The sequence below is a fragment of the Zootoca vivipara genome, chromosome 8, assembly GCF_963506605.1.
Source record: "Zootoca vivipara chromosome 8, rZooViv1.1, whole genome shotgun sequence".
Lineage (NCBI taxonomy): Eukaryota > Metazoa > Chordata > Lepidosauria > Squamata > Lacertidae > Zootoca > Zootoca vivipara.
The window spans coordinates 27,676,988-27,704,261 of NC_083283.1; the positions used below are offsets into that span (position 1 = coordinate 27,676,988).

Genomic DNA, 27,274 nt, shown 5'->3' on the forward strand with positions numbered 1-27,274 from the left:
GGGGACTTTTCCGCGCAAAGTTGCTCTGCGCGAGGCACGGAAGCGCGCGCGCTTGAATTCCGCGCGGCTCAACTCCTCCGGAGTGAACTTTTCCGGGGCGGCGCTAAGCAGCCCAGAGTCCAGCAAGATAAAGCCCTCCTGTCTTTCCGCCCGGAAAGCACTCTAAAGCAACAAGGCAGGTGGTGGCTTGAGTCCCAGCAGTCGCTTTCCTTTGGTTCCCGTTGCGAAACTCCCTGCAGGTGGTGAGCGGCGGCGCTTTTCCCCTCCAGCAATGCCGGATTTATGTAGAGAGTTTACAGGGGTCCCCAATTGCCTTCTAAATCCGGCCCGCGGACGGTCCAGGAATCAGCATGTTTTTACATGAGTACAATGTGTCCTTTTATTTAAAATGCATCTCTGGGTTATTTGTGGGGCATAGAAATTCATTATTATTTTTTTCAAAATATAGTGCGCCCCCCACACAAGGGCTGAGGGTCAGTGGACCGGCCCCCTGCTGAAAAAGTTTGCTGACCCCTATAAGCTAAAGAAGCTATAGCTTAGGGCTCCACTCTCTTGCCCCCCTCCCCAATTCTCTATTAATATACTTCTTGTATTTCAGTTCAACAATTGTTGTTGTTTAGTCGCGTCCGACTCTTCGTGACCCCATGGACCAGAGCACGCCAGGCACTCCTGTCTTCCACTGCCTCCCGCGGTTTGGTCAAACTCATGTTAGTAGCTTCGAGGACACTGTCCAACCATCTTGTCCTCTGTCGTCCCCTTCTCCTTGTGCCCTCCATCTTTCCCAACATCAGGGTCTTTTCCAAGGATTCTTCTCTTCTCATGAGGTGGCCAAAGTATTGAAGCCTCAGCTTCATGATCTGTCCTTCCAGTGAGCACTCAGGGCTGATTTCCTTCAGAATGGATAGGTTTGATCTTCTTGCAGTCCATGGGACTCTCAAGAGTCTCCTCCAGCACCATAATTCAAAAGCATCAATTCTTCGGCGATCAGCCTTCTTGATGGTCCAGCTCTCACTTCCATACATCACTACTGGGAAAACCATAGCTTTAACTATACGGACCTTTGTTGGCAAGGTGATGTCTCTGCTTTTTAAGATGCTGTCTAGGTTTGTCATTGCTTTTCTCCCAAGAAGCAGGCGTCTTATAATTTCTTGACTGCTGTCATCATCTGCAGTGATCATGGAACCCAAGAAAGTAAAATCTCTCACTGCCTTCATTTCTTTCCATTCTATTTGCCAGATGATGGGACCAGTGGCCATGATCTTGGTTTTTTTTTTATGTTGAGCTTCAGACCATATTTTGCACTCTCCCCTTTCACCCTCATTAAAAGGTTCTTTAATTCCTCCTCACAATTACTTTGATAAAATACATATTTTGTTATGTGCAAATGCTTTTAGATACCTATTAAAGGTAAAGGTAAAGGGACCCCTGACCATTAGGTCCAGTCGTGACCAACTGGGGTTGCGGCACTCATCTCGCATTATTGGCTGAGGGAGCCGGCGTACAGCTTCCAGGTCATGTGGCCAGCATGAAAAAGCTGCTTCTGGCAAACCAGAGCAGCACATGGAAACACCGTTTACCTTCCCGCTGTAGCGGTACCTATTTATCTACTTGCACTTTGACATGCTTTCGAACTGCTAGGTGGGCAGGAGCTGGGACCGAGCAATGGGAGCTCACCCCGTCGCAGGGATTCGAACTGGGTTTAACCCACAGCGCCACCTGGGTCCCTAGATACCTATTAGGTCCATAAATTACCATATAGCATACATTCAACACAAAAAAACAGTGACATTTTGTTGTTGACAAAGGACAGCTGGACATATAAAGGGCCCCATTACCTTCAGTAGCCTAGGGCCTCATCAAACTTAAATCCGGCTCTGCCCTCCAGGCTTGGTGGGGTTTGAACCCCCCTTTTCCTGCTGCTCAGCCAAGCGCCCAACCAGGTTGCTGTTGTGACTGTGTGAGCCTTCATTGCTTATCTTGGCCTCACACTTAGCAAAAATAAAAATTAAAAAACCCCAAAAGAGGGGAACCGTGTCCCAGAGCACTATGCTGTGCTGGGAGATGGTGGTTGTGAGGAGCATAAGAAAATTCAGACACTTGCCATAGACAAGAGTGGAAAGTAGCAAGTCAATTGCTGGATGTGATGCTGTTGTGTACAGGGTGTAAATACAGCGACCATCCCTCCTGGCTTGGTACCTCGCAAGATACAGCAGTGCTTCCACAATACCTTATTTCTCACTTCACCCCACCCACTAATGCACATAGAGGATTCTTCCTTTCAGCACTAAGGCATAGAGCAAAGACCACTTTTTAAAACCTCTCCATGTTTCCAAAAGTTATTCAAGCCTTTGAATTGCCTCTTAAGTAACATGTATATAATTCCACATTTTCTGGAGGCAATTTGGGTTTTCTTGAACTTTAGAGTAAATCTGTAACTTAAGAAAGGTAGCTATTTATTTTGAAAATATTATACATAAAGTGCAGATATAAGTCATGCCAATATGCAGCATTTTTTCCAGACGACTAACTTTCAATAAACAGCTAATGTCACAGTTGTGCCCATCAAGGCTGACTATCTTGCTGAATTTTGTATGCCTCTGCAGGAGTGTCACATTCCCTGTACTTCAGAGTTCCTGCTGAATGTCACTCAAAGCAACTGTCAATCGTTTGATTTTCTCTTCCATGGCCTTTTTATTGCTTGCAGTCTCTTGCAAGAGCTGACGCATTTCTTCTTCAACTTGATAAACCTGAAATAAAATTTACATGTGTTATGAACAACACCCTTGTGAACTTGTGGTCTGTTTGTGCAATGAAAGATACATAAGATATAATATGAATTTACAACATTATTTCTGAAAATGTTATAGAAAGGTAGGTAGAAGTTTGAAATAGGCTGAAGAGGTTACATTTGTGAGAGCACCAACATATATTTTATGGAGACTACATAAAAGGTAATGCCTATCGTGCAAAACCTATTACATATCAGAAGGTCGGCTTCCCATATCCTGCATCCGTTGATCATTCTTCTGCAGTAGCTGCAGTAATCAAGGAGTTATCTACACATTGTTAGCAAACGAAAACTAGTAGATTGATTTGCTTAACATAATTTTTAAAAGTGAAACAACATTTGGGTGCTTTTAGCATTATCTATCACCTTTTCATTTGCTGCTGCAATTTGTTGTTGCTTTTCATTTGCTAGCTGCAGCAATTCTGTTTGATGCGCTGCTAGCGTTGATTCAAGTTGTCTTCGGAAAGCATCATCCATAGAATGCAGTTTTTCTACCGCTGCCCTAGACACAAAATGAAATCTTAAACCTTATATCCATATCACTATTATTGGGATATGCATGTTGTGTAGACAACTATTCTCCTACAGTCAGAAAAATATTCTTTATTAAGTACATCCCAGTAACTTGTTCACATATTCTAATCTTTTCTACTGTAATCTGAATTTTAAATATTTTGTTACAGAAACCACATTAGCAGAGACAGTGTATGTATACACTAGAAATTTGGAGAAATATGTGAAGGGGAAAAAAGCATGGATCTGTTGCAAGTCTTCTAGAGAAAAAAATAGGAAGAAAATTCCTCCTTTAAGAATTGTGCATTTGATGCAGTACAATCCAAAGTTTAAGGCATAAACTTCTGGGGTGCCCATCCATGCTTCCCATAAACAGAATTCCTCACTCAGGAAGCTCTGCTGAAAGGAGGGGGGCAGAAGGCAAATTTCCTCACCACCCACATTATTTCAATTCCTCTGGAGCAGCTGTTAGAAGGCAAAAGGGCCTATAGAGTAAGCAGTAATCAGGGGAAAAAATGGCTTCCACCACATACTTCCAACCAAAACCTCTGTTGGATTGGAATTCCTTTAGTGAATGGAAAGAACCCTTTTTTATTTTTTCCACAGATAAAACAGAAATGTAGTAGGTTTCCACAGGGAAACTCTATTTTTACAATTACCAACAAACATTTAAAAATAAATAAAATTGGGCTAAAGAATGGCTTTCAAATTTTGTCAGGCTACAAGTGGTCCTTTATGAATTTTCAATTTAATTAGGGATAAAAACAAACAGTATTGTAATGACAGTTGTGAGCACCTTTCACCAATGGAAGTTCCAATATATGCCATTATACTGCAAACGAAAAGCTTCCCCCAAAGCCACAACCACCATTCAGGAAAGAAAATTTCTTTCTCTAACTTCTCTGAAGGACACCCTGCTCTGCAAAATCTTTCATGAAGAATACATACACCCAAAATCTGACTGTCTTGAGTGAATTCACATTAATACAACCAGAAAGTCAAATATAGCAACTTACTTCTGTGCCTGAATACTTTTATCTCTCTCTTCAATCAGCTGCTTCTCTTTTATATCAAAATTTTCTTTCATTTGTTTAACTTGTGCTTCCAATTTGCTCAACAATCCTCCTTTATCTTGCCACTTTTTATTCATCGCACTGAAATGTAATGGACATTTTCACAGAAGCTTCAGAGACTTACTCGTACTACAACAAGGAAAACCTTATCCCTACTTTTCAAGTCTTTGTAATGGGAAAAGAAAAGTTACAGCTTCCCATCCTGCCTCAGTATGGCCTACTGACACTTTAGCATTACTAACATTAATTCAGCAGTATTTAAGACATTACTAGTTACGGTAGTACCTATAAGCTTTCTTGATATCTTCGAGCTCTGTTTCTTTTTCCTGCAACTGCTGCTTCAGTTCCTCTTTCCTCTCATTTTGCCTTTCCAATTTTTCCATGAGATCATCCAGCTGAGTCTCTCTTCCCTCTAGTTGCACCTGAAGTCTCTTCTGCATTTCAATACTTTCTTCACGGTGCTTTCTTATCTGCTCATCTCGGTCCTGTGAGGCCTTGAGAACAATTTCATCATTATATTTGCCCTGGACCACAGCTAAAACTTCAAGGTGGATCAACGGGAAAAACTCTACTTACTCAGTCTCCTATAGTTAAAAGCAGAGGACACTTGCCAGAAAAGAATGGCCATTATACCTCTATCACTGATGGATAACATCTTGAAGACAACCCATGCACAATTGTTGTACCATTTCTTTGCTTTCCCCTCCTATATCATTACAAGAACTTTTACACTGGTACCTCAGGTTACAAACACTTTGGGTTACAGACTCTGCTAACACAGAAGTACCTTGGGTTAAGAACTTTACCTCAGGATGAGAACAAAAATTGTGCGCCGGCGGTGTGCCAGCAGCAGGAGGCCCCATTAGCTAAAGTGGTACCTCATGTTAAGAACGATTTCAGGTTAAGAATGGACCTCCAGAACGAATTAAGTTCTTAACCCGAGGTATTCAATATCTTTTCAGGCAAATTCCTTAAAAAACAACAACACTTACTTCTTTTAACTTTCTAATCGTTTCTGTTTGATCCTCCACTATTTTAGACTTAATCTTCAATGCGTCGTTGTTACGCTCGTTTTGTTTTCTCAGCGTCTCATTCTCGCTAGTTAGTACTTCTATTTTGGCTTCCAGTTTCCCCCGATCTTGAGCAAGAGATGCTCCTGGGGAGGGAGACACAAAACAAAATCTATGTTTTCAGTGCTGCAGATAATGAAGTTAATTTGTCGTGTTAACAGATTGTAAAGCAATCAAAACCACCCCACTCTTCTCCATGTCTGAAAATTAACATTGGGCATCCAGGAAAGTGCTTGCTTAAATGCTTCTTTGATTAGGCCACTGTAGTAACTGTTTGAAAATTCCTTCAGTAGCACCTTAAAGACCAACTAAGTTTATATTTTGGTATGAGCTTTCGTGTGCATGCACACGAAAGCTCATACCAAAATATAAACTTAGTTGGTCTTTAAGGTGCTACTGAAGGAATTTTTTATTTTGCTTCGACTCAGACCAACACGGCTACCTACCTGTTTGAAAATTGTTAACCTACTTAGCTTAAGAATGAAAAAGCACACCCAAGTCTCATTAACAGAACAACCTTTTCTTAGTAAATTGCATTTTGGAAATTAATTTCTGGAAAATCACGATACTGCTGGAAGGACAACTAGACACTTTCAGCAGCTCTTATGTGTGTGATGCCAGGAGCATGCCAGATTGCGGATGAATGCCTCTACTGTGTAAAGCACTACCAAAACATAAAGCTGTGATGCAATAGGAAATAGATGCAAGCAATGCAGCTATGGAGCTACAGCCCACTGCAACACCATGTAGACACTTTGCATTCTTACAGAGGCTTAACATGCAGGTTTAAGTTTGACTTTGTTCTTTATCAGCATCCCACCAAGGCAGAATAGAAGTATTTACCCTGTTGCGCCAACTCTTGTCCCCATATTTTCCTCTCCGCTTTTAACCCGTCAATTACAGATTCCTGGGCTGTTATCTGTGAAATAAGTTTTGATTTCTCCTGTTTAAGAAGCTCAAGTTGAATAGTCGCCTGCTTATCTTCCTCCACCATATTTTCAAGAGTTCGGATTTGACTCTGACAAAAAGAGAAAGGACACGTGCCATTGTGAAAAAGGCTTTCACTGTATTGGAAGCTGCAGTGCCATTGAATGTTTCATGTTGTTGATTAACAACAGTCTTCTGTGTATTAACACAAAATGCAGTGTGAAGAAGACAACATACAAAAGTTAGATTAGCCTATTAACGCATACTCTCAAGTTGTGTGTAGTTTCTTGCTTCGATCTGACTAATTCTGCAATCTTCATTTTTTGTTCTTTTACCAAGGATGTCAGCTCTTGGACTAGGGTGGCCGATTGCTTTTCTTTTTGCAGAGACTGAGAAAGACGATGCTTATGTTCTGCCAGCTCGGCGGCAACATTGTCAAAGCCTTCTTTAACCTATTTCAGCAAGGGGAAACAAATTGCAAATTATTAGAAAGGTTATTGCTATGAATGAGTTATTTCTTTCAAAATAAAAACGGCAATGTAACTTTCGAATGAATGACAGGAGGTTAATTTGAAAACACATGGAATTAAACACCGAATATTACCTTGCATTTTAGGAATAGAGAGGCTCAGTATTTATTCCAAATTATGAACTAAAAATGGATGCAGAATATCATCAGTTAGCAAAAAAAGGAGAAAAGAATAAAAACTATATATAAAAGCTATAGTAAGTTCCTCAATTTAAAATAGAACTGAAATTAATGAAAGCATGTAATATCTTAAAATTGAACTTTTAAGCAGCTTTTCTTTGATGCGGAAACTTGTGGGCATGTACACATGCCACAGGGCTTCTTCCTCCTATCTTCACAGTCCCCAAAATCTGCCCCAGAGAATTGGAGGAGACTGTGCAGCAGATTTTGGGGGCACACAGGAGGGCTGGAGAGGCTTGCCTTGTTGTACAGTGGAACCCTGGTTTTCAAGCGTATCGGAAGCTGAACATTTCAGAACCCGAACGCAGAAAACCCAGAAGTAATTGCTTCCGTTTTCGAATGCGACTTGGAAGTCAAACTGCTTCCGAGGCATGTTTTTCATTTTCCCCCATTGACTTTGCAGCCAGCCATTGATCCTTGGTTTTTGAACGTCTCGGAAGTTGAACAGTCTTGCGGAACAGATTACCTTCAAAAACTGAGGTTCCACTGTACAAGCAGATTTCTGTTGCACAAGTGAGCATCTGTTACACTAGAATCGGAGAAACAGGTATTTCTAAGAGTAAAATGAATGTGGGGAGAATGAAGACTAGTTTTATAAGTTTTTGAAACTTTATGAAATTACTTCCTATAACACATTAGTTAGTTCCTAAAATACAATTTTTGTGGTACATGTGCAATGTATTTTAGCTTGACACAATTTAGCTGGGCAGTATCTGAAAATTAATAAAAAAACCCAAAATATATGGATCTTATTGATTGCATTTATTTATTAAATTTATATGCTGATATATTTCCTCCCAAAGAAACCCAGGACAGCAAACACGTGATAAAATCATGCAATAAAAATAAAAACACGGATAAAATAAAGTGGAGTTCCAGAGCACAGACTTTTTACAAATGCGGAATGAACTTATTGTTACAAATGTACTGCTATGAAAAAAGGACAAACATTTCTGTTTTTAGCAGAAGAATTCCTAATATGGCTCTCCTCTATTTCTTACCTCGGTAAATCTTCTGGCCTCTATTGTTAATGCAAAACGAAACTCATCCTCTAGATCCTTATAATTCTGGTGCAACACAGCATTCTTCCCCTGCAGTTCTTTAATATGATGTTCATGCCTCTTCTGCTCTCTGGCAACTTCTTTTGACAAAGCTTCTTGGAATTCTGAGCCGGTCAATGGAACTCTAGTTTCAAGTTCTTTTCTGGAATAACAAGACCTATGAGTAAGAAGCTACACAGTAAAACAAATGAGGACTGCATGCCTGCAGGTGGGAGTTCTTCCATACTTCTTAGTTCTTAGACACCACGTATGTGGAGATGAGGCTCAAACGGTTCTTGAAATCACAGATGTTAATTCAGATTCAAGACTGCCTGGATAGCACTTCACTTACAACCATTTCTTACCAGCAGGACTTGATTTTGCACCCTTCTTCCAAATGGAGCTTGTACACTACCCTGTCTCCCTGCTTATTTAACTTATATGCAGAATTCATCATGCGAAAGGCTGGACTAGATGAATCCCAAGCCGGAATTAAGATTGCCGGAAGAAATATCAACAACCTCAGATATGCAGAAGACACAACCTTGATGGCAGAAAGCGAGGAGGAATTAAAGAACCTTTTAATGAGGGTGAAAGAGGAGAGCGCAAAATATGGTCTGAAGCTCAACATCAAAAAACCAAGATCATGGCCACTGGTCCCATCACCTCCTGACAAATAGAAGGGGAAGAAATGGAGGCAGTGAGAGATTTCACCTTCTTGGGCTCCTTGATCACTGCAGATGGTGACAGCAGTCACGAAATTAAAAGACGCCTGCTTCTTGGGAGAAAAGCAATTACAAACCTAGACAGCATCTTAAAAAGCAGAGACATCACCTTGCCGACAAAGGTCCGTATAGTTAAAGCTATGGTTTTCCCAGTAGTGATGTATGGAAATGAGAGCTGGACCATCAAGAAGGCTGATCGCCGAAGAATTGATGCTTTTGAATTATGGTGCTGGAGGAGACTCTTGAGAGTCCCATGGACTGCAAGAAGATCAAACCTATCCATTCTTAAGGAAATCAGCCCTGAGTGCTCATTGGAAGGACAGATCGTGAAGCTGAGGCTCCAATACTTTGGCCACCTCATGAGAAGAGAAGAATCCTTGGAAAAGACCCTGATGTTGGGAAAGATTGAGGGCACTAGGAGAAGGGGACGTCAGAGGACAAGATGGTTGGACAGTGTTCTCGAAGCTACGAACATGAGTTTGACCAAACTGCGGGAGGCAGTGCAAGACAGGAGTGCCTGGCGTGCTATGGTCCATGGGGTCACGAAGAGTCGGACACGACTAAATGACTAAACAACAACAACAACAACACTACCCTTTAAAAAGGCATATTTGCCTGTTTATAATCTTGCTAAAAACAGCAAATGGTAGTTTCGATTTGCTAGGAAAACCTAATGAACTCTTGTGTATGAAGTACAGAATTAACTGTCTCTGATCTCTCTCTCTCTCTCTCTCTCTCTCTCTCTCTTAATTCTGTTGTCTGACCATGGGAATAACTACATGCAGAAAGTCTAGCCTTGGCTGTTGTGCCCAACCAAGGAATCCCACTTTCAAAACTTGCAAAATGCTTTCTGCAAGAGGTGTCTGAATTAGAAAAAGATAAATTTACAGCACAATCCTAACCACAACTACTCAGAAGTCCTACCAACTTAAATGGGGCTTTAGACGACATCTAAGTGCAGCCTAGGCTATTTTCCACAACGCAAAGCTGAACAATTTTTTTAAACGCACAACTAATGTACACCTGTGCTTTCTGGATTGTCATGAGGCACATACCTGTGTTCCTGCTCTCTCAGCATAAGAAGTTCATGGACTTGTTCCACCTTCTCTTTTTGCTGCTGCAAAGAAATCCGAAGCAATTGCACTTCTCTCTCAGAAGCTGAAACTTTTAATTCTGCAGCTTGAATTTGCTTCCTCTGTGCAATGTTATCAAAGGAAGATAAGGAACACACTATCATAGTTGCTGAGAGTTGGTACTACAAGCAAAACATTGCACATGGAATGGAAAATTCCTGATGTTTATCTTTCTGGCTAGCATGTATTCCTACCCCCCCCCCAAAAAAATCCAATAAAGCAATTGGACTTGAAAACAGCCTTCTTTCAGCAGCCATGCAAGACAGTTTCAACTCAAATTGCCATGCGGTTTTGTGTGTGTGTGTGTGTGAGAGAGAGAGAGAGGGGGGGGGGCAGGGAGGCAGAGATTGCAGATGGAGAATTAAACATCAATATTGCTATCCTCAGCTGCAAACTCCATGAAGATAACCTTTATACCTCTGGAAAGACTTAAGAAAAGCAAAACTGCTATTAAAAAAAATTCTTTAAAAAAACCTAGTGCTGTATGCATCAAACATACTTTGCACATGCTGTGGGCTGCCTAAGTGCATGCATGCACACGCTGGCTCTGGTTTTGCCCTCCTTTCCTATATCTGCTTTTTGATGTAGCACAACTAGCATGTGGCACTGGAAGTTGGGCAGAAGGTACCATGGCTCTCAGGCTGAAAGAGGTTCCCCTCCCATGGAATACAGTTTTATATTACTCCCCATGCCCCTCAATCACATCTTTCATTGTTTGGCTCACACTCATATCCACAGTACCATTCAATAGCTTTATTCAACACAAAGTTGAACATAATTAGTCACACATCCCTGCAATTATACAGAAAGCTTTTGAAGGTCTTTCAACTTCCAGTGATGCCCTGTGCAAGGTTAGTGATAGTTCCCCTCCCCCGCCTATCGCCTTCCATTCTGCTCAATACACTATGTCATAGTTGTGACGTCCTGTGGCGCCCCCCTAGGCTCAGTGCCCGCTGTTGTGGAACTGGTTGTGCTGCCCTATAGCCAACTCTGGCTTTTGTACGAATGGAGCTGCACAAGGTTCTCTATGTGGCAATTTTTCCAGCTGTAGAAATTACAGGAACTTAATTACAGGAACATGGTAATGCTCTCCCAACGCAGACAATGCAAAGGCAGGGTTATTTAGTTCTTTGCTCCAGTGCTAGAGCGCACCAGTTAAACAGAATCTTAACATGCCAATGGTCTTAACCAAAATATGCTCTAGAAAATTTTGAGTTCTATGTAGGAGACAGAATTTTGGCAGGTGCAACTCATCATGCAGAGGTGTTGAGAGATAAGATAAAACAGACCAGTTCTCACTTGCATCTGATTAACTGAACTGTAGGTACTAATTTTCTTCAGTGAAAAACAAAGGTTGTACCTCTGAAGCTTGCCGCTGTACTCTTTGAGTCTCCACTTTGGACAGCGTTTCTTCTAAAGTCTGAAGTGCCTTTTGTTGATCCTTCACTTTATGTCGTGATTGATCTAGTTCCTTGCTAAGTCGTTCAACTTCGTCTTTCAGATGCTGAATGTCCACCTGAAGTTTGGTTTTCGCATTTCTTTCTCTCAAAACCAGCTCTTTTAACCTGAAAAACATCACGTTCATTCAAAATCACTACTTTTTCAAAGTAAGAAGTGGCACTGTTTGGGAATGTATGAAGAGATGGCACCCTAGTATTGTATAGTTTTCAATACTCAGCGTATCCCTTAAGGTCAAACCATAGTTTGCATTTCCAAAGCATATAGGCAAGCCATGCTTTAAACCTGCTCATCTGCTCCCAAAGCAAAGGCCAGACACAACTATGGCTTGTCCATTCAGATATCATGCCAGAACAGCTTCCTTAACCATGATTTGGCATGATGTCTAAGTTGAGCTGTAGTTAAGACAATGGCTTTATTGTTTTACTTACAGTATTAAAATTATTTTATACCACCTTTCATTTTAAAAACCAAGGCAGATAATATGGGGGGGGAGCCATTTTTAAAAGCTGTATGAGCAAACATCAGTTGCTATTAAAATAGCCAGAAATGCTAGGATCCGGTATTAACAGTCAGGAAAAGCTTGGGTGACGAAGTATGTTTTTAGCCAATGGCAGAAGCACCCAACAGTCTGTGCCTAAGTGATCTCCAGTCAAATTACTGTTTCCTACAGTATGTGTCATGCTCCCTACCTAAGCAATGACTTGTATTAATAGTTGATAGATCTAAGTCTTTAAGTGAGGAGCGGAAAGCTTTTCCAGAAGGGCAATGAGAAAAGCACTCAAAGTTCAAGAGGCAGAACTGTAAATATTTAACTCAGGAATTAAATCATCTGCCTAAAACTACTGGCATATACTTTGGCATCCAGCTTTGTGCAATTTCCGCATTTCCGCATCAAGCTTGTAGAATACCTTGCGTTGCTGTATTCCAAGTGAGATTCTGGCATGATAGTGCCCATGCTAAATTGTAGGGTTTCAGGGAGGAGCATTTATCAATCTTACCTGGAGAAGCCAAGGATTGAGCATGGAACCTTTCACATGCAAAGCATATTCCTCTACCACTGAGCTATGGACTCCTTGTCAAATCCTCTTAGCTAGGTCCAGGTATGTCCATTGGGGTTGTGCATATTCCAACATCCCTCACAAGCACAGAACACACAAAACTTGACAATAGATGCTGAATTCAGCAGCTTGGCTTTCACTTTCCTTCACAGAAAAACAAGCAACTTTTCTGTTCTTACAGGCTGAAAAGGATGTGGAATTATCCAAGTGACAAACATTCACAAGAAGGTAAGTGGGAACTGCAAAGGTAGCTTAATAGCAAACAGAGCCTAATATATATCTTAAGTGGCCATGTTCATCATCAGGAAATAATGGCCTGATTCACACATTACACTAAGCCATGGTTGGTTTGACAAACCACAAGTGGCAAAAGTATGAAGTTGTCCCACAGATGATCACACAAACCACTTCAGATGATTGTAGAAACCATGGCTTGTTTCTACAAAGTTTGTTCTGCAGCTGCTATGGCAAACAAACCTTAGCTAAGGAAGGGTTCATATGTAAGGTCAAGTCACCATTAAAACAAGCCAAGGTGCACAAGCCAACAGCAACAAGCTATGCCTTCACATATTGTTGGCAGTAACAAACCAGTTAGGCCACAGGGAAGGGCTCAGGTGATTTTTTAAAAAGCCCATGGGTTAATAAACCAATAATTTGCATTTTGTGCAAACCAATCCAATGTCTGAAATGCAATGTTGTATAAGTAATATTCTTTATATGAAGGATAAACTATGCATAGTAGTTTTGCAGATAATCCTCATAATTATTCGCGTATATTCAAATGCCAGAATTGCTAACGAGGATTTTTCAAACATACTTCAAAATTATTTGAAGGCAAAGTCAATTATAATATTGCTAATAGTATCACCCTGATGACAAGGGATCAGTTTTCTGAAAAGCTGCACCTCCATCCACCTTTTGACACAATTTGCTCTTCCGCTGAAGAGTAGTAGCACAGAACAGGATTGTGGAAGATTTATAGCCTAAAACACACTGAAAGTTATTGATTTGCAAATAAACCCACAGACACCTACCAAAACCAGTTGTATTTTATTGCCCTAAGATACTCCCTCTCTGTTGCCTGAAAAAATGCAAGTGGGAAAAAAGCGGTGCAGTACTAAATTAATTTTTAGAAGGCCATCCGAACATGCTGGATCCTTACCGGTCTGTAGTATACACGGCCATACTTTGAATATCCTTTTCTTCTCTTGCTTGGTCCTGCAGCTCTTTGATATTTTCTCTCAGTTTCTTTTCAGCTTGTTCAGCCTTCCACCTTTTCTCTCTCTCCTGATCCAGTTCTTGAATTAGTGCCTGAACAAGACAGAGATCCCATATTCCAGAGGAGAAACTACAAATGCAGAAGAATTGATTCTACTAAGAAGAAAGGTGGATGCATTTTGGGGCAGGAAGGGTGTTGGCGCTGAAGGGGGAGATGACAGACACCCGCTTTATTCTCCCGAAAGATAACGTGCTATATGGCTATGACTCTGACACTGCAGGCTGCTATAAAATAGGAAGGGTTTAAAAACTAGGCTACTAGACAGTTAAGGCAAAGGGATTGCCTTCGGCTAACAACAAATCCCAACTTTAAAAAACCAATATTGGGCACATCGAGAAATGATCTACTTCAGCTCCAAATAAGTAGAAGAATGAAGGTCAGCAAAGGCAAAGTCTAGAAATGCTGGGGGGGGAACAATGGGTTTCTGAAAAGAAGCATGAGAATGTCCGTGTGGCAATACTAGTCAGGTGCATACTGCAAAAGAAGAACCAGTTTTGAAGTTCAAAACAGCAGGTTGAATGCTGAAGGCGGTGCTGATGCAAGGAAAAAACATGAGAAAGCAGATGTGAGAGATGTACTGCACTTCAAAGTTTAGTCGCTCTCTGTACCATAAGCTGCTTCTGAAAATATCTCTACAGGTGTATTTCTGTGATCCTATAGTGATATCTATAAGCCGATTCAGCTGCAAGAGATCCTGTGCTCAGTGGACCAACAGCTAGAACAGTCATGTTGCCTTACAAGTTTAGGGGTTCTCTCAACTTCGATTTAGAAAGTTGCTCCTACTTCTGTTGATCAATTTTTATATTAGTGCCAGTTTTTTATGGCTAGTGTGAAAACCATGTTAGCCTTAAGTACCTTGAAATAATAAAATATTAAAATATACCTACCCTGTAAGTGGACTCTTCTTGAGCACTGGAATCTAAACGTTTTAGTTTTTTCATTTGATTTTTCTGCGCACTCACATTCTTGGGCGATTTCCCCACTAAATCTGAGCTTGGAACTTCTGAAGTTGGACTTGAATTTTCTTCCTCTTTTACTTGAGATCCTCGATTTTTTGACTTTACACAAGTCTGCTCTCCTGCCCTAAAACAATACATAAATTAAACTCACACATCAATTTTTGTTGTTGTTGTTGTTCAGTCGTGTCCAACTCTTCATGACCCCATGGACCAGAGCATGCCAGGCACTCCTGTCTTCCACTGCCTCCCACAATTTGGTCAAACTCATGTTAGTAGCTTACTTGGACAAAAAAACTTCCAGATGTTACCAAATGCATTTAGAATGCCTTCTAAATACTTAAAGGAGAATTTTCTATAATTTTACTTGGTCATAAACGAGCACACAAAACCATTTCTCCTTTATTTTTAATACCCAAACTGCTCTCCAATTGAACTATTTTTATCATTTATTACATTTGTATATCGCCCTATACCTGCAGGTCTCAGGGTGGTTCACAGGATAAAATCATGATATAAAAGCACAGAATACATAAAGACAAGAACACCCCCGCAAAAAACCCCACATTTTAAAAGGCCATTGAATGTTAGTCAACCAAAGGTCTGGTTAAAGAGGAATGTTTATGCCTGGCGCCTAAAGGTGTATAATGAAGGCACCAGGCGAAACCCCCTGGGGAAAGCATTCCACAAATGGGGAGCTATTGCAGAAATGGCCCGTTCTCGTGTTGCTACCCGGCAGACCTCTTGTGGAGGAGGCACGAAGGGCATCACAAGATGATCTCAGGGTACCAACTAGAAGTACCTAAAACACTTAAAACATTATTTTAGACATGCCTATTCAGAAGAAAGCCCACCGAGTTCAATGAGGCTTACTCCCAAGTACTGTAAATGGATAAAAGACTGCATGTGAATATGGAAGCACACATCAACGAACTGAAGATACCTGTCTGAAATTTTGCCTCTCTGAGAATGGTGTTTTGTAGACGAAGTGGCTTTTCGATAACTGGGGAACTTGCTCCTTTTAACTACCTTTCTGTTCTCTTTCCCACTTTCACCACCACTCTCTGAAGTGAGATCTGTGTCCCTTTTTGCTTTGAGGACATTAAGAGCAATGCCAGCCTTTGAAGTATTAGTCACCTAAAAATAAAAGGATTTAGAGCTCATTTTTTATCTTACTTGATCTTTAGACCTATTGCTTTTAGACAGTCTTGGGTAGCTGATTACATTGAATGCCACTTACAGCAGGATAATCTGCAAAAATGTATTAACTCCAAAAGTAAGAAGTGTCCCTTAATTGCTTCAAGCAGCAATTAAGTGAGGTTCTTCTTCCCTTTAAGTTCCCAAAATACCCAGCCTAAGCTCCTTGACTGCAGGCTTCAGCACTTTTCACTCAGACCATAAGAACAATTTTGCTCTCAAGCGCATGCATGACTCACTCTGAAGCTTATTCACACTGCAGTTCTGGGACTACAGAAGCTCAAGTGGCTTGTTGATCATACTCTGTCTGAAGTCATGGACTACAGATCAGTGTTCAATTCAGACCTTTGGTATTGAAGCAAGGTGAATGAGCCAGTAGCAACCAAATGGAAAAAAATGGGTGGGGAAGTCAATTGTTTCAGGCAAGTCAGTTGGTAGCTTTGCTGCAGTCATTCCAAGCCTCTATAACAAGTACACAATACATAATCTATATCTATGTCACATGGAGCAACTGTTTCAAATGTAACTACGGCTGGATGAACACTGATCTGTAAAAATGTTATTAAATATAACATTATATAACTCTCAATGCAGTTTCCCATTGTCGAAGGCTCGCTGCTCCACAGCGCCCTCTGTTGTCGCATTTTAATAATGCATTTTAATGTTATAAACGGCCAGTGTAGATCCATCCTACATTTGAGAAAGGGCTGTAGCTCAGTGGTACAACACCTGCCTTTCAGAACAACCCAAGTTTAATTCCCGGCACCTCCGGGTCAGGCCGGGAGAGATGCAAAGTCAATGAACTAGATGGGCCTATTGTCTGACTAGGTACAAGGCTGCTTCGTATGTCCCAATGTTCATCAGCAAACAGACATTTGTCAAGCCAGAGTGGAAAATGTAAACTGTTACCTTTTCCAGCAGCTGTGATATCTGATCCTCTAGTTTTTTTATTCTCATGTCACTATCCAGTTTAATTCTTTCTGGCTCGGAAGAGGAATTGCCCTCAGGGGAAGAGCTAGTGGCGGGCCAGGTTGGCCTGCAGGCACGCTGGCGAAACTGAGCTAACACCTCATCAATATGGGGTGTCATCACTGGCAAAGTGATACAAGTCTGTTCAAAAGAAACAAAGCATAAGTGATGGGGAGCGGGGGGGGATGCACATTTTCAGAGACAAAAAGGCCCCCCTCCACTGCCCTCCCCCCACATGCAGGAGTCACAGCACCTCATCTTCATCTGCAGGAGAACTGGATGAAGCCAAGCAGTCCAAAAGGTCCTCTAAGCACTTCAGATCTGTTGAATTTGCTTCTGCCAAGTTTACTGGTTCACCAAATATATTCCTTCCATCTAGGATGGCTAGCTGGGGTAAAGCCTGAAGGAGGATCTCTCTGTAGCCTAAGAAGAACAGAGAAGCTATTAAGCACCATGCTTCAGTCTAAACATCACCAACAGTGAGGCAAATTCATTTCAGTATAGCATATCTGACTATCCCAATAGCAGAGGGATGGGGAACCAGTTTCCCTACCAAGATGCTTTCGGCTACAACTCCCCATCGTCCCAAACAATTGGCTGTGCTGGCTGAGGCTGATGGGAGTTGGAATCAAGTATCTGGAGGGTCACAGGTTCCCATCCCTGTATTATCCGAAACATCATTCACTGAAGAACTAAATTATAGGCTCCAATCCATTCCTGAGATGTTCTTCTGGCAGCCGAAAGCCTCAACCGCTCACAGAAGGGCTATTTCTGAACGGAGCAAAAGAGCACCGCATGTGAAGATTTCAAAGCAGTTCTGCCATTTGTCCAAGCTCTTTCTCATGACTTTTTCATTGTCCACCGAACTTTATATGGTACAGTCTGCGTCTTCCTTCTCAGCATGTTTTTCATATTGCAATGCACCCTCACGAATATTTTGCTTATTAACATACTTATAACCCGCCCTATAATGGATCTCAGGGCGGAATACAAAAACAGCAAATTGCAAACCCGCTATAGCCATTAATTTTAAAATCAAGCAAATACATCAATACTAAGCTGCAGTCAAAGGTTTTCCCGGTGCTGAATTAAGATCAACGCTAGCGTCAGCTGGGCCTCTGAGGGGGAGAGATTCTATAACTGGGGTGCCACAGCCACACTGCAAGACGTCTTCTGCAACCTTAGTACAATAATTCAAGGACCAGCACTTGTGCTTATCTCTTTCTGCCAACAGTTATCTGGATCCAAGTCATGATCTGGTGATCAGCTGGAAATGCTGATCTTCAAAATGCAAATAGAGTGCGTCGTAAATGTTTCCTGTGCACCACTCTTACCTATTTTTGCACACACTGGATTACTTTTTCCACTCTTCTCCAAAGAAAGATTTGACAGGTACTGTAATCCCACCAAGCACTGGAGTAAATGGTTAATATTGCTTACACAATTGCCGTGTAGCTCAAGAGAACTAATTTTAAAATTGGCTCCACGAAGATACAAAAGTCCTGTAAAAACAGACACAGTATGTAAAAAAAAAACATTTTCAACAAGGCGTGTAAAGACAAGGAAAACCCTTCTGGATCAAGCCAAGGGCTCATCTAGACCAGGATCACGGTCTCACATTGGCCAGATGTGATTCTCAGCAACTAGAATTTGGAAGCATATTGCCTCGGATAGTGGAGGTAACACATAGGCATCATGGTTAGTAGCCACTGATGGCCTCATCCTCCTTGAATTTGTCTAATCCTCTGCTGAAGCCATCCAAGTTGGTAGCCATCACTGCTTCCTGCGGGAATGAGTTCTGTAGCTGAAACGATGTGTTATGTGGAAAAAGTAATTCCTTTTAGTCTGTCAAAGACGGCCCATTACAGTATCACCGTCTTAAACATGATTGTGCTCAGCTAATGAATTAAGAATAAACCACTTTTCTTCCTTTCCTTTTGTAAAATACCTCAGGAATACTTTATTGGCAATTGTTAGATGTATGCAGCAGCAATAACAATTCTAGCAAAGCTATCATGGGAGTTAAGTCACATCAAACATAGTAAGACTTACTTCCAAGCAGATATACAGAGGGTTGAGCTGCAAAAAACCTCTTACCTGTTAGGTCATGTATGCGGTTGTAAGACAAATTCAATCTAGTTAAGTTAAACAGCTTTTCCAATCCTGGGGAAGAAAAAGGTAAATAAAAATAAAAATCACTGACCACAGAGAACAGATAAAGAATATATGCAATTAAGATAATGTAGAAATAAAATAAAGTCGCAACAGTTACAGGGGTCCACAGTTTTGGGCTGGTCTTGGCAGCCAAGCCAGAATTTATGGTTACTGTCTCTTGTTCCTGACCTCACATTACATTTTATAAGAACTTTTAACTAAGTCCCGGTTCTGTGAGAAAGGCAGGATATAAATGAATAAAAGAAATAATAATAATAATAATAAGCTTTAGGAAGTTCACAAGCCAGTGGGTTGTGTTTGTGTGAGAAAGCAATCAGCTTATTGTAACATTTGAACCAGCATTTAGAGTTTATTTCCTCTCTAAGCAAACCAAGCCAAACACTGGTTCACACACCGTAGTAAGCCAAGGCTTGTGATTTGTTACCCCTGCTTGCACTAAGGGAGAAGTACAGCAGGAGCGATCTGGAAGCTTACATTAAGCACTGGTTTTCCGTGTCATCCAAACACAGTCATTACATGCAACATGCACACTAGGAACAGAAAACCAGTCAAGCCAAGGGCTAACTAACCTTCAACCTTTGTTATCAAGTTGCAAGCTAAGTTTAAGGTACGCAGGTTGATCAGGGAACTCAGCCCTTCAATCCGATGTATGTGATTGGATGAGAGATTCAGATGCTGCAAGTTCAACATATGATCAAGACTTTCAATTCTGGAGATCTGGTTACAGTGCAAGTTCAGCGTGTGAAGTTCTGAGCTTAAAGGTATGTCCGCTAAACTACAAATGAAAAAGCAAATGATATTAGGAAGTAATCATTTGGGGGGGGGGAATAGAGAATCCTAATTAATAAAAATAAGCAGTAAGTAGCCTATCTCAAATGGTCTGCAAGGCAGGTAAGCATGGTCATTTCCAGTGCTCAGGCCTGCCTCTCTACTCTGGCTACTTGTGTTTAATTAGGCTGCACTTGCTTGGGGATGAAAGCCAATGTGATGTACGACCAGCTTTCTGCTTGGACCGGGGAGGGATGCAAGTTCAGATCCCCTCGCAGGGTGGTTGTTGTGAGAATTAAACAGTGGAACTGCCTGTTATGTACTGAGCTGAATCCTAGAACAATAGGATTCAGAATCAGCGGGAGCTACCCAATCCAACTCCAGGTGGAAGTGAATCCGCAACCTGATTGGCCTGCTGGAGCAGCCAATCAGGCGGCTGGCAGAAGTGAATCTGCTACCTGATTGGCCTGTAGGAGCAGCCAATCAGGCTGCAGGCAGAAGTCAATCCACAATATAATTGGCCCACAGGTGTAGCCCTGAAGTAGCCAATCACGCAAGGCCCATTGTGTAAATAATGTATATAAGCAGATGGTTTTGGGAAAAGAGCCATTCGTCTTCTCTTCTTCTCCTTGATGAATATGAGCTGAATAAAGAGCATGAAATTCACTCTCGACTCCGAGTATATTTCACTGGCGACGAAGGTGGGATCCTGCTGAGCTGACCGCCACCACGCACTGCACCGCAGCACCGCCACCTGCTGCACCGCTGCATCGCACCGTGCATCCAGGCTTCAGCTCCAGGACCCAAGGAACCCAGAATGGCAACCGACAGCAGCTTCTTGCCATTCAAACCAGCATCAGGAGACTGGGAAGGGTACGCCGCCCGTTTCAACTTCCTCCTGCAAGCGAAAGAAGTCACCAACGATGCCATGAAGAGGGCGACATTCTTCAGCGTCTGTGGAGAGGAGACGTTTGAAATCGCCCGGGCTCTCCTTGCACCTAGAGATGTCGCTACCGTCTCTTACAAAACAATAATGGAACGGCTGAAGGAGCACTTTTCACCACAGCCCTCGGTGGTAGCTTGCCGAAATGCCTTCTACGCAAAGCGGCAAGCCCCAGGGGAAACCATAACTGGGTTTGTGACCTCCCTCCGCCAAGCCGCCCGGTTATGCAACTTCTCAGAGTTGGAGAACATGCTTCGTGACCGCCTCGTCGGTGGCCTGAGGGACGAGATGTTGCAACGACGCCTCTACGCCAAAAAAGACCTCACGTTCCAGATTGCTCTGGAGGAAGCCCTGGCAACCGAAGCCGCCGAGAGGTCAACGCAAGAGGCACGACCGGCCCCGCCATCCCAACCGAGGGTCTACCACGAAGACCTCACCGACGAATCCGAATCTGACAGGGAGGAAGTACACCGAGTACAGCGGCGCACTCAAGCAGCACACACACCACAGCAGCCTCGACGAGAAGGAGGGAACTGTGCAAGCTGCGGGGAGAACCACGAGAGGAGGACCTGTCGTTTCCGCAACGCAGAGTGCAGGCAGTGCAGAAAATTGGGACACATCGCCCGGGTGTGTCGGGCTCGACTCACCCGTCGACAAGCATCAGATGACCGATCCAGGAGCCCCAGGTCACACGGCACCATGCACCAAGGCAACTCGACGGAGATCACGGACTACCAGGTATTCCAGTTGCCCCACCCCAGCACAGAGAAAATTTATATAGAGGTACAGATAGAGGGAGCCCCATGCCGCATGGAGCTGGACACGGGTTCAACTCTATCCATAATCTCGGCCCGAACATTAAGGGAACTGTGCCCTAATGGGGGTCCCAAACTAAGGCCGGCCCCATTCACCCTCCGGGACTTCCAGAAACGTAAGGTCGCTACAATGGGGGTGGGGACCTTCAGGGTGCAATATCGAGGGCGAAAGCAACAATTGGACTTGCTGGTAGTTAAGGGCCCCTACGTTAGCTTACTGGGACTGGCATGGTTTGGACCTCTGGGGCTAGCCGTTACCGGGGTGAACCGCACTAGCTTACAAGTGGACGTGGACGCCATATGCAAAGAGTTTCCAGGGGTTTTCGATGGGGCATTGGGACGATATACAGGACCCCCCATTGCCCTACAGCTAGACCCCGCTGTACGACCCATCAGGCACAAGGCCCGCCGGGTCCCGTTCGCCCTGAAACCCCGCATAGACGAGGAATTGGACCGGCTCGTGGAGCAAGGAGTGCTGGAGCCGGTGCCCAACGCCCCCTGGGAAACTCCAATTGTCACACCCGTCAAGCCTAACGGTTCGGTCCGCATCTGTGCAGACTACAAATGCACCATAAACAAGGCTCTCACGGCCCATGCATACCCAGTGCCAGTGGTCAGCCATGTCCTCGCCACCCTGGCTGGGTCAAAAATCTTTGGCAAACTGGACTTGGCCCAAGCGTATCAACAGTTGCCTGTGGACGAAGCCACAGCAGAGGCTCAGACGATTGTGACGCACAGAGGGGCATTCAGAGTAAAGCGGCTGCAATTTGGCGTTAGCGTGGCACCAGGCATATTCCAGAATCTAATGGACTCTCTCCTTAAAGGGATTCCTGGCGTCACCCCCTTCTTCGATGATGTACTGATCGCCGGGCCCACACCAGAGGAATTTGAGGACCGCCTCCGCTCCGTCCTGTACCGTTTCCAGACGGCGGGCCTCAAGGTGAAGCGGGAAAAGTGTTTACTGGGAGTGCCGCAGGTGGACTTTCTGGGATTTAAGGTGGACGCAGAAGGGGTCCATCCAACCGGTGACAAGGTACGGGCCATTTGTGAGGCCCCAGCGCCCAAGAGCAAGCCCGAACTTCAGTCATTCTTGGGACTATTGAACTTTTACCATGCCTTCCTTCCCCATAAGGCAGCGGTAGCGGAGCCCCTACACAGACTCCTAGATAAAAGGGCCCCTTGGGTGTGGGGCCAGCGACAAAGGGCCGCATTCCAGGCAGTCAAGGACTTGCTCGTCTCGAACTCGGTCTTGGCACACTTCGACGAGAGGCTGCCAGTGGTGCTGGCATGCGACGCCTCTCCCTATGGCATCGGCGCTGTCCTGGGACACCAACTCCCGGATGGAAGAGAGGTGCCGGTGGCATACTTCTCCCAGACGCTTGCTGCAGCCGAACGAAACTACTCACAGATTGACAAGGAGGGTCTGGCAATGCCCCTCTGTGCGTCAGCCATGTCCTCGCCACCCTGGCTGGGTCAAAAATCTTTGGCAAACTGGACTTGGCCCAAGCGTATCAACAGTTGCCTGTGGACGAAGCCACAGCAGAGGCTCAGACGATTGTGACGCACAGAGGGGCATTCAGAGTAAAGCGGCTGCAATTTGGCGTTAGCGTGGCACCAGGCATATTCCAGAATTTAATGGACTCTCTCCTTAAAGGGATTCCTGGCGTCACCCCTTTCTTCGATGATGTACTGATCGCCGGGCCCACACCAGAGGAATTTGAGGACCGCCTCCGCTCCGTCCTGCACCGTTTCCAGACGGCGGGCCTCAAGGTGAAGCGGGAAAAGTGTTTACTGGGAGTGCCGCAGGTGGACTTTCTGGGATTTAAGGTGGACACAGAAGGGGTCCATCCAACCGGTGACAAGGTACGGGCCATTTGTGAGGCCCCAGCGCCCAAGAGCAAGCCCGAACTTCAGTCATTCTTGGGACTATTGAACTTTTACCATGCCTTCCTTCCCCATAAGGCAGCGGTAGCGGAGCCCCTACACAGACTCCTAGATAAAAGGGCCCCTTGGGTGTGGGGCCAGCGACAAAGGGCCGCATTCCAGGCAGTCAAGGACTTGCTCGTCTCGAACTCGGTCTTGGCACACTTCGACGAGAGGCTGCCAGTGGTGCTGGCATGCGACGCCTCTCCCTATGGCATCGGCGCTGTCCTGGGACACCAACTCCCGGATGGAAGAGAGGTGCCGGTGGCATACTTCTCCCAGACTCTTGCTGCAGCCGAACGAAACTACTCACAGATTGACAAGGAGGGTCTGGCAATCGTGAAGGGCGTAAAAAAATTCCATGATTTCTTGTACGGGCGGCCCTTTACCATAGTGACTGACCACAAGCCGTTGCTGGGCCTGTTTGCCCCCGAGAAGCAGACCCCCCAAGTGTTGTCTCCACGTGTCCTCAGGTGGTCAATTTTCCTTGCCGGCTACCAGTATGCACTAATCCACCGCCCTGGGAAGGCGATGGGCCACGCAGACGCCCTCAGCAGGCTACCACTACCAGAAACAGGCCCCGACCCAGCGCCTGCGCAAGAGGTTATGACCCTGGAGCTGCTTCCCGACCGACCCATTCAGGCACAAGAAGTTGCGCACCATTCCACAAAAGATAGGGTCATCTCCCGGGTCCTGGACTGGGTGTGGCGAGGATGGCCCAGCAGCAGCCCCGGGCCAGAATTCGCCGGCTACACAAACCGCAAACATGAACTGTCGGCCCACAAGGGGTGCCTGTTATGGGGAAGCAGGGTTGTTGTTCCCCAGCCCCTCCGCAAAAGGGTCCTTACAGCCCTTCACGAGACACACCCAGGGGTAGTGAGGATGAAGGCCCTTGCCAGGAGTTATGTGTGGTGGCCGGGGATTGACAGAGAGATAGAGGCCTGGGTCCAACACTGCAAGACCTGCCAAGAATCCCGCCCGGATCCCCCAAGGGCCCCAGTCCAGCCCTGGGAGTCCGCCCGACATCCATGGTCACGCTTGCACGTGGACTTCGCTGGCCCCTTCCAGGGAAAAACATTCTTCATAGTGGTGGATTCCTACACCAAATGGCTGGAGGTCGCACTGGTACCGTCCACTTCTACGGCGGCAGCCATCCGGGTACTACGTAAGCTTTTTGCAACCCACGGGCTCCCTGACACCCTCGTCTCGGACAATGGAACCGCATTCACGTCAGAGGAGTTCCAGACCTTCACAGCGCAGAACGCCATCCGCCACATCCGCTCAGCACCATTCCACCCTGCCACCAATGGCCAAGCGGAGCGCATGGTGCGGACCACCAAGGACAGCCTCCGCCGCATGACACAAGGGGACTGGGAATACCGCCTTGCCGCATTTCTTCTAGCACAGCACAGCACCCCAAGCACAACGACGGGCCGGAGCCCAGCTGAACTACTAATGGGCCGGCGCCTTGCAACTAGACTGGACCGACTTCACCCCGACAGAGCTCAGGATGAGGTAGTGGTGGGGAAAGGCAGGAACCCCCGGACATTTGTGGCCCAGGACGCAGTGTACGCAAAGAATTTTGGGGCAGGCCCAGCATGGGTACCCGCCACAGTCACCAAGGTGACCGGTCCCGTGTCGTACGAGGTACTAACGGAAGGGGGGCAATGTTGGCGCCGCCACTGCGACCAGCTACGGCGACGATTCCCAGGAGGAACCCGGGAGGAGAGCGGGACAGAGGGGTGGGCAGGGGAAGCAGAAGCAGTAGGCACAGAGGGGCGCCCCGAGGCTGGAAGGACACCGGAACCAGAGCCACAACCTAGTGGTTCAGTGGCGCCAGACCAGACTTCCAGGGAAAAACATTCTTCATAGTGGTGGATTCCTACACCAAATGGCTGGAGGTCGCACTGGTACCGTCCACTTCTACGGCGCCAGCCATCCGGGTACTACGTAAGCTGTTTGCAACCCACGGGCTCCCTGACACCCTCGTCTCGGACAATGGAACCGCATTCACGTCAGAGGAGTTCCAGACCTTCACAGCGCAGAACGCCATCCGCCACATCCGCTCAGCACCATTCCACCCTGCCACCAATGGCCAAGCGGAGCGCATGGTGCGGACCACCAAGGACAGCCTCCGCCGCATAACACAAGGGGACTGGGAATACCGCCTTGCCGCATTTCTTCTAGCACAGCACAGCACCCCAAGCACAACGACGGGCCGGAGCCCAGCTGAACTACTCATGGGCCGGCGCCTTGCAACTAGACTGGACCGACTTCACCCCGACAGAGCTCAGGATGAGGTAGTGGTGGGGAAAGGCAGGAACCCCCGGACATTTGTGGCCCAGGACCCAGTGTATGCAAAGAATTTTGGGGCAGGCCCAGCATGGGTACCCGCCACAGTCACCAAGGTGACCGGTCCCGTGTCGTACGAGGTACTAACGGAAGGGGGGCAATGTTGGCGCCGCCACTGCGACCAGCTACGGCGACGATTCCCAGGAGGAACCCAGGAGGAGAGCGGGACAGAGGGGTCCCAAGGGGACAGCAGGGCAGTGAGGCCTGTAGAGCGAGAGGGGTGGGCAGGGGAAGCAGAAGCAGTAGGCACAGAGGGGCGCCCCGAGGCTGGAAGGACACCGGAACCAGAGTCACAACCTAGTGGTTCAGTGGCGCCAGACCAGACAGCCCCGGCACAGCCAGCAGCCTTGGAACACGAGCCAGAACCAGAACCCCTGACCAAGGAACACCCCAGGCCACAACGCACACGGAGGCGGCCAGCAGACCTTGGGGACTACGAATGCAACTTCCCGGGCAGGACTGGAACTTAGAGGGGAGGGGTGTTATGTACTGAGCTGAATCCTAGAACAATAGGATTCAGAATCAGCGGGAGCTACCCAATCCAACTCCAGGTGGAAGTGAATCCGCAACCTGATTGGCCTGCTGGAGCAGCCAATCAGGCGGCTGGCAGAAGTGAATCTGCTACCTGATTGGCCTGTAGGAGCAGCCAATCAGGCTGCAGGCAGAAGTCAATCCACAATATAATTGGCCCACAGGTGTAGCCCTGAAGTAGCCAATCACGCAAGGCCCATTGTGTAAATAATGTATATAAGCAGATGGTTTTGGGAAAAGAGCCATTCGTCTTCTCTTCTTCTCCTTGATGAATATGAGCTGAATAAAGAGCATGAAATTCACTCTCGACTCCGAGTATATTTCACTGCCCATGCATTTTCACCCCACTCTCCCCATAAGGTTCTTCTCGCCACAACTTCCAATCTTCACAAGCCTGTGAATTAGGGTTAGGGCGGCTTTATGATTACAACGGCCACCTGTCCATTCACCTAAACTTCATGTTTGAATGGGAATCTTAAACCCAGGCCTTGCTGGATAGTTGCTTCCGTTAGGACATTCAATATACTTCCAACTAAGTAAAGGAACACTCAGTGGAACAATTTGTGGCCATTAATTCCCAGCCGTGGGAAATGTCCCTTCCCTGGATACCCCAAGCATGTGCTTCTTCCGCTTGATGGTTCATCCTGCCCTGCTGGGACCCGAACCAACGGATTCCTCCATTGCGGGGGGTCGGACTAGATGATCCCTGGGGGACCCTCCCAACTCTACGATTCCGCGACTCCGCTGCAGCAGCTCACCTCCTGACGCCTTTGTCCATGAGGCTGAGCTCCCCCGAGGCCGTTCCGGGCTCCGCCATCCCGCTCCCGTCGCCGTCGGCGCCGCCTCTTCCCTCGGAGCTGCCACTCGCC

General features: G+C 45.5%; 1 protein-coding gene across 3 annotated transcripts; it reads right to left on the bottom strand.

Moving 5' to 3' along the window:
• Nucleotides 1-2,199: 2,199 nt before the first annotated feature.
• On the bottom strand, nt 2,200-27,274 carry LRRCC1 (leucine rich repeat and coiled-coil centrosomal protein 1). Of its 3 annotated transcripts, none has more exons than XM_035126191.2 (19): nt 27,164-27,274; nt 19,643-19,848; nt 18,996-19,061; nt 18,233-18,400; nt 17,152-17,321; nt 16,839-17,039; nt 15,676-15,869; nt 14,664-14,859; nt 13,660-13,808; nt 11,339-11,543; nt 9,901-10,040; nt 8,082-8,283; nt 6,707-6,823; nt 6,288-6,462; nt 5,367-5,530; nt 4,660-4,868; nt 4,318-4,455; nt 3,155-3,290; nt 2,200-2,747 (listed from the first exon to the last, which is right to left on the bottom strand). In XM_035126191.2, exons 1-19 carry the CDS (start codon nt 27,220-27,222, stop codon nt 2,625-2,627), a joined length of 3,018 nt encoding a protein of 1,005 aa, XP_034982082.1. In that variant the 5' UTR covers nt 27,223-27,274; the 3' UTR covers nt 2,200-2,624. The 3 variants fall into 3 exon arrangements, with proteins under 3 accessions (XP_034982082.1, XP_034982083.1, XP_034982081.1); XM_035126192.2 differs by having other exon boundaries at nt 2,201-2,747; nt 6,638-6,823; nt 14,739-14,859; XM_035126190.2 differs by having other exon boundaries at nt 2,201-2,747; nt 6,638-6,823.

Coding starts and splice junctions, on each gene's coding strand:
- LRRCC1 (XM_035126190.2), bottom strand. CDS start 27,222: ATGGCGGAGCCCGGAACGGCCTCGGGGGAGCTCAGCCTCATGGACAAA. Junction 18,401..18,995: donor CCGCATACATGACCTAACAG/GTAAGAGGTTTT, acceptor CTGTTTTTACAG/GACTTTTGTATCTTCGTGGA. Junction 4,869..5,366: donor CGATTAGAAAGTTAAAAGAA/GTAAGTGTTGTT, acceptor ATTGTTCTCAAG/GCCTCACAGGACCGAGATGA.